The sequence below is a fragment of the Gymnoscopelus microlampas genome (genome assembly GCF_963454915.1).
Source record: "Gymnoscopelus microlampas genome assembly, chromosome: 15".
Classification (NCBI taxonomy): Eukaryota; Metazoa; Chordata; class Actinopteri; order Myctophiformes; family Myctophidae; genus Gymnoscopelus; species Gymnoscopelus microlampas.
Genome location: NC_139952.1, coordinates 42645628 through 42652913, shown reverse-complemented (window position 1 = coordinate 42652913; position 7286 = coordinate 42645628). Strand labels below are relative to the sequence as shown.

The following is a 7286-nucleotide window of genomic DNA, read 5'->3' as shown; positions in this document are numbered from 1 at the left end:
CTGTCTGTAGGGCTGGAAATCTAACACATCGGAGTTCCATTCCCTCACTGCTAACGCTGTGACATTTTTGCCATCGTTGTTGTCGGGCAGAAAACTCTTATCTCCATGTTCAAACTTGTTGTGTTTTTTCCCCCGTAAATTAACTCCCTACTTGATCATACTACTAGCGTCACACAAAAGCATCGAAAGCAGCAGATCTACAAGCTCACAACGCGTCGCGTTGTGAGCTTGTACATCTGCTATTTTCAAAGTTTCAAAAGTTTCAAAGTTTAGTACTTTTACTTTTGATATTTAAGTACATTTTGATACCAATACATTTTGAATGCCGGACTTTTACTTGTAACGGAGTACTTCTACATTGCAGTATTGATACTTTTACTTAAGTAAAACATTTGAGTACTTTTCCCACCACTGCCCGACACAGAGACGCCCTAATAATAGCTATAACACATTGGTTTACTGGGTTTGGGTTGACAAATCAAATCGTTGTTAAAGGGACAACATTTTGCATCTAACAGTATGGAGGTCTCAGTATAGTTTGCTGAAGCTGGCAGGCAGCACTATAGACTGCCTGATGATTTGCCATCGGCATGGACTTTGGCATCAGCTCTTAGAGGGAGTCTGACAGTGGCATGTGTGTTGACTAGAGCTCAAGCATGAACACTTGGGAGCTGCTTGTGGTAGGGTGACACCTAGTGGTCTAAGTGGGTAGGGGTGCAAACAGTGAATCCAACTATTATGTCAAAAATGTCATTCTTTCATTTAAATCAGTGGTTTTCAATCCTTTTCACATCAAGGTCCATTATGTTTTCGGCATTTGAGCCATGGACCACCATTTGATGAGTCTCTCAGACCCAAAACGTAGAATATTTTGTTGTCGTTGGATACAATTTTGTCCACAATTCCATGCTGTATTGGTGTTGGTGCCAATAGGAGAGATGACAGCCAAACATTGCTCAAAATAACAATGCTTCTATACTATAATTGTGGAGACTTCTTGTAAATTAAGTAATGCAGATGTTTAACAATAATTTAACTCTTGAGAGAGTAAAATGAAACCAAATCCATTTGGTTTAGTTTTACGCTCTCAATAGTTAAAGATCTATAAGGGTCCATTTCGGTTACCAACTCTCCATCATTTAGCTGGGGACCACCTGGAACTCCCTCAAGGACCACTGGTGGTCCCCGGACCACTGGTTGAGAACCACTGATTTAAATAGTGAAAATAGGAGATCTACAAGCTCACAACATGTCACTATGCGATGCATTGGCTATCTCATTATTTGTGAAACACTGGTTTTGTGAAAACACTGTTGTTGGACAAACTGAAAAATAGGGCTCAAGTGGTTAATCAGACTAATCGAAATAGTTGATTATCAAAAAAATATATATTAGAAAACACATTATTTAAAAAACAGGCTTCTCGATTATTCGAAAAAGTAATCCATAGAATTCATTGCTAAGAAAATAATAGATGGTTGCAGCTGACACTGACTTATATCAAGTGGAAGTAGCTTTCATCAGGAACACTTTGATGTTTGTTCTAAAGTCTGTATAGCATGGTGAGAAGCAGAGCTGAACCGGTGAAGCTCAAACATAACACTGCATTATGCAAACTTCCCTAAGCAGACAAAGTCAAGTTGACTTTGAGACATGGAAACGTTTTGATGAAACGTACCTGTCCTCATAGATGACACGTCCTCATCTATCACCCTCGGCAGATGAATGGAGAGCTCTCTGCAGTGAAGTGGCCACGAACCGACGCTGGTGCAAAAGGAAGTGAAGACATCATGGACTGCTGTCCATGTGCTCCTGTACGACCATGGGTTTCTTTCTGTAGAGGAGAACACAACAGGTGCAAGAAAGAGAGAGGGAGAATTAATTACCCACATAAACCAGTGGTTCTCAAAATTCTTCATGTCAAGGACCCCCAAATTCATATCGTTGCCGTAAGGCAGAAAGCCTCCATATCTTAACTTGTGTTTTTTTCGTAAATTAAAGCTTTTTTTAAATATATTTATCAACCATATTTTCAGAATTATGACATTTTTCAATTTCCCCTATAGTTAAGCATAACACATCAAGATCAGTTTCTTCTCTGCGACCGTGGAGTCCGTTCTCCTCTACGACTGTTAATGCTGGACACTAAAGCAAGCCCTACAGAAGTCCCTGGACAGGTGCTACACCAGAATGTTAGGTGTGGTACTGAACATCAACCAGGACGAGCGCATTACCAACAAGCATCTGTACGGGGCACTACCAAGTGTATCAGAAAAGATAGCAGTCAGGAGGATGAGACTAGCCGGCCACTGCCACCGACACCGATAATTCCCGGTCAAAAAGCTCGTACTGTGGGAACCAACACACGGGCATCGATCAAGAGGACGTCCCACACCTACCTACGTGGATGTACTAAGGAAAGATGCTGGTGCAGAAAGCACAAAGGAGCTGGCCAGATGTATGGAGAACCGAGATGACTGGAGACTCCGATGGAGGGCTCGTCTGAGGACGACGTAGAGAGACAGAGGGTGGACATGTTATGCTTTACCACATCAGTAATACAACCTAAAACATTGATGTAAAAAAAGGCAAATTAAACAGTACTTATTCTATACTTCTTCTGGTATAAGGTTTCCTATCAGAAATATATGCTACTTTCTGACGTCATGTGGCTAGAGGAATAGTCAGGGGACATGTACAGGTGGATTTGCATCAATGTAACATGGGTGGTGTGACAGTCACCTCAGGGACACACACTGATTTCAAGATTCTAAGCATTAAAAATACATTTATCACAATTAATAACATTTGGTGAGTAACATTAGAACTAATACCAATACCATATAATAATGAGATTGGTTTTATTTTGTTTTGTTTGAATTGTATTACTTATATTTGTTACCGAAGCTGAGTAAATATGATTTTAGCTTACCTCTACACATAAATAAAGTGATTTATATTGAATTCACCCTGAGGTACATATCATTGTGTTCTATGGTAGAGAGGCTTTAAAAGTACAAGATAAGCTTTTTGGAATATTTGTTTTTGCTTATTTTACACAAGGTATTATGTCATGGGGACACACATGGCACCGAATACTAGGGATGACCCCCCTCTTGATCTTAATACAGCGTCACACAAAAGCATCAAAAGTAGCAGATCTACAGATCGAAACGCAGAGCGAAGCAACACGCTTTGAGCTTGTAGATCTGCTACTTTTGATGCTTTTGAATTTGAATCCTGAAAAGTAATACTTTTGGACATGAGGTTTCCACCCGACAGAGACGATATGTATCTGGTACAGCAGACCCCCATTTGAAAAATATTTTGTGCCAGGGACTCCATACAAGATTTGTGTTTAAGAAATATTCCACATTTATAAAAATAAAAATGATTGGCTATTTTCCAATAGCCGAAGTACCATGTTTCAACTGACCCCAGGGGGGGTCCCCAGAATAATGTGTTAATATATATAGCATCACAATAATTTAACCCGTAAGGGACCAAGGGTCCATTTCAGGGTCCATTTGTACAATGTAATGGGGGTCATTGAAATTAAAAGGTTTGAGAACCACTGCTGACCTAAGGGTTCTAGAGCACTTTTTCTCAAACACTGGGTCGGGACCAACTTTTGGGTTGCGGACACATTTCTTGAGTAAATATAACTTTTTCCTACATTTGTAACATTATTATTTTGGAGGGAAAAACAATCAAAAACAAACAAAACATCAAAATTAAAAAATCCCCCAAAAATCTGAAATGTAAAAAAAAAGCTATTTTCACTATTTTTAAAATAGGGCTTACTGGAACCCTTGTTAGAGGAATCATAATCCGATACACGGATTAATCATATGGCATTAGCATCAGACATGTAGCTTCATGGGTCCAGCCCCAGATTGAGCCACACAAATTTGTTGTCAAATGACATGCAGAATGTGTAAAACTAAGCGTTTCTGCTGTGTTTTGCACATTAAATACAGGTATCTTTGCACATATTGTGGAGCAGCAAGCATGGAGGCTATTGTGTTGTGTTGTAACGTTGTGACCTCAGTCTTTTTTAGACCCCTGGCTCCATCTTCCTGTGGGACCCTTAAACAATAACAAAAGTAACTATGACGCTCCAGAAAAACGCGCGCAAAAATCATTTTTTGGAGGGTCTAAGTAGCATTGACAACAAAAGCATCATTGTAGTACCACAATATGTGTGACGGGTTAGTTGCTGCAATAACGCCGCTAACATGCCCTTCTACTTCTCTGATAAACATTTCACACCGACTCACCACCTGTTGTAGTTTAGCTGATTCTACCCCCGGAACGTTAGAATTACTCGCTTCCACGTTTTCTCCGGACGCATTTGAAAGACGGACAGCGTGAGTCCAGCACAGTTTACTGTCCGTCTAAAACTACAGTACAGTCAGTCTGATGGTTGTGTGTGTTTATGTTTATATTACAGCAGTAGATTAATATAATATACTATAAGATGGAGGACACGGAGCACAGAGAGCCAGAGGAGAGCAGAGCTACAGTTATAGACCGTTATTACACCCGCTGGTACAGAGCAGGTACATGACATATACTGTATGAATGACATGCTAACTGTTAGCCTAGCATGCTGGGCTTAGAGAGAGAGAGACCCTCACCATGCTGCTGTATGGTGGTCTTGGAGATCTAGAGTTACTGATGACTGACCTGTACATACAGACAGACAGACACGTGTCAGGTTGTTATTCAATAGTGGTTCTCAAAGTGGGGTCCGGGGACCCCCAGCTATGGCAGCTATAGGGGTCCTTCAGAGGGTCTCCTCAGGTGGTCCCCAAAATAATGAGTTAATACAGCACCAACAATCTGTTTAACCACTTTAACCCCTATTTTATGCTTTGGCTTTTCGAAAATACTAGTGAGCTTGTATAGATGAGTTTAGAAACAGAAAAATCTTGAAAAGTTTTGGAATCATTTTGAAACAAATATATATATATATTTGTTTCAGTTTGAGAATCACTGATGATTTAAAGCATGTCCTAAGGTAACAGTTGATGAAGCCGTAGTTGTTGTGTTTCTGTGTTGTTCAGACATGAAGGGGAACCCTTGTGAAGACCACTGTGTCCTGCAGCATTCTAACAGGTAAGAGAGCTTCAGTGAGGATGTTGCAAGTGTGAATAATTGGCAAAACACAGTAAACACTCCGATTGTATTAATACTACAACATTCAGCAGTAAAACATTAAAACAACTACTTTTATGTGATACTGTTTTCAGTGTGATATTGCCTAAAATAGATAACTTAAAGTATTGAGAACGTGGACACCACGTATCATTACACACACACACACACACACACACATTTCACATGTCTTGCGTTGTGTCCCCTGCCTGCGTACAGAATCTGTGTGGTGACTCTAGCAGAGACTCATCCTCTCCTCCAGGACGGTCGAACCATCAAGAAGATCAACTATCAGATCAGTGACGGCTGCAGCCGCCTCAACAACAAAGTGTCTGGCAAGTCCAAACGGGTAAACTTAACCACATGAACTTAATCCTGTCTGTCTGTCTGTCTGTCTGTCTCTTTGTCTAGATAGCAGCAGCATATAGGAGAAAGGTTAGGGATGTTGCACTTATAGGGGATTGTTGCACTGTTTTAGAGTTCACAAGTCTGATGGCTCGGGCAAAAGAAACTCTTGCGGTTCTGCACCGGATGCTGTGGAACCTTTTTCCAGAGGGCGGGCGGGCTGTCTGTCTTAGTTGTTTTTATTATGATCCATGTTTTATACTGATATACCAAGACACTGTCCTTTTTACCGTAATACCTGTCCTGTTATTCACTGTTACAGTATACTGTTATTTGTATGTATACTTAGACATTATGCTATTCATGCATTTTCATATTCTTTCATCTCTACAGGGGGGACAGTTTCTGACAGATTTCGCTCCTCTGTGTAGGATAACATGCACAGATGATACCGAGTACACAATCTTCAGGTAAAAAATAAATATATATATATATATGTTTATTTATTTTTCAAGCTGAATTTCATGCTTTTCTCCTTCTTATTCACTTGTATCTGGCATATATTTATTACTTTTCTCCTTATACATTTTTTAAATATTTTATCATACTTAAACCACCTCTATGGGTTGTTCCCCTAAAGCTGCATCCGGGGCCGTCTTCTGGAGGTCAACGAGTGCATTCTGGCGAGACCCGCTTTGCTGCTGGAAAAGGTGAACAACGCACCACAAAAACACATAATCATTCATAGATAATAAAAATAATGCATGTCATTATTAACACATTAGACTGAAAGAGCGAGCCCAATCGACGGTCTTGAAGGGCGGATCCAAACCCAGGCGCTGGATTCCTGCGCCGCTTCCTATTGCTTCACCAATCTATGTTGTTGTCTTGTTTTCCATGTTGACCCTCCCAGCCGTCCACAGAGGGCTACATCGCCGTCATCCTGCCCAAGCTGGAGGAGAGCAAGAGCATCACGGAGAACATGCTGAGCAGAGAGGAGTTCGAGAAGGTGGTCTCCAAACGGGCCAGCAGCACCACCGCCCAGACTACTGAAGCCTGCTGACAAGGACCGACAAGGATATATCGTCTCTGTCTGGGCTGGAAACCTCATATCTCTCCAAAACTGTTAACTTTTCAGGATTGAAATTCAAAAGCATCAAAAGCAGCAGATCTACAAGCTCGAAACGCGTCGCTTCGCGCCGCGTTTCGAGCTTGTAGATCTGCTACTTTTGATGCTTTTCCTGTGACACTGTTAGTATGATCAAGTAGGGCGTTAATTTACGGAAAAAACACAAAAAGTTAGAATCTGGAGATAAGAGGTTTCTATGCCTGACAGCAACGGTATTATACATCTCTCTCTCTCTGTTGGAGAAGCGATGCACTGTGCCTCTTAAAGGATTGGTTCACCCAAAGAAAATCCATATTTTCTATCAATTACACACCCTATATGAAGCCTTGAATTCATGGAGATTTTTCTGTTTTTGTCACATTCCTAAGTCAATAATTTGACTGGTAGGAGACACAGATTACCTGCATTTCAGTCTCCTACCGAATGCATTAGCATCTTTCCGCGGCTCATCAAATTATTGGCTTAGGAATGCGACAAAAACAAAAAAAAAATCTCCATGAATTCAAGGCTTCATGGGGTGTGTAATCAATAGAAAATAAGTCATATTTTAGGTGAACCAATCCTTTAAAGCCTGATTTATACGTGGATATGCTCCAGTGTCACGCACTGAAAATAGCTAGTCTACAAGCTAACAGAGATGGCGGTGTGAGCT

General features: G+C 40.7%; 1 protein-coding gene across 1 annotated transcript; it reads left to right on the top strand.

The window, feature by feature from the left end:
* Positions 1–4397: 4397 nt before the first annotated feature.
* abitram (actin binding transcription modulator) lies at positions 4398–6699 on the top strand. Its single transcript, XM_084080612.1, has 6 exons — positions 4398–4562; positions 5070–5121; positions 5380–5509; positions 5899–5975; positions 6146–6215; positions 6419–6699. The coding sequence occupies exons 1-6, from the start codon at positions 4481–4483 to the stop codon at positions 6566–6568; spliced, it is 561 nt and encodes a 186-aa protein (XP_083936738.1). The 5' UTR covers positions 4398–4480; the 3' UTR covers positions 6569–6699.
* Positions 6700–7286: the final 587 nt, after the last annotated feature.

What these genes read in the sequence shown, in the direction of transcription:
- abitram (XM_084080612.1), top strand. Translation starts at nt 4,481, where the DNA reads ATGGAGGACACGGAGCACAGAGAGCCAGAGGAGAGCAGAGCTACAGTT. An exon ending in TGTCTGGCAAGTCCAAACGG is followed by an intron (nt 5,510 to 5,898) that starts GTAAACTTAACC and finishes TCATCTCTACAG; the next exon opens with GGGGGACAGTTTCTGACAGA. An exon ending in CCGCTTTGCTGCTGGAAAAG is followed by an intron (nt 6,216 to 6,418) that starts GTGAACAACGCA and finishes TGACCCTCCCAG; the next exon opens with CCGTCCACAGAGGGCTACAT.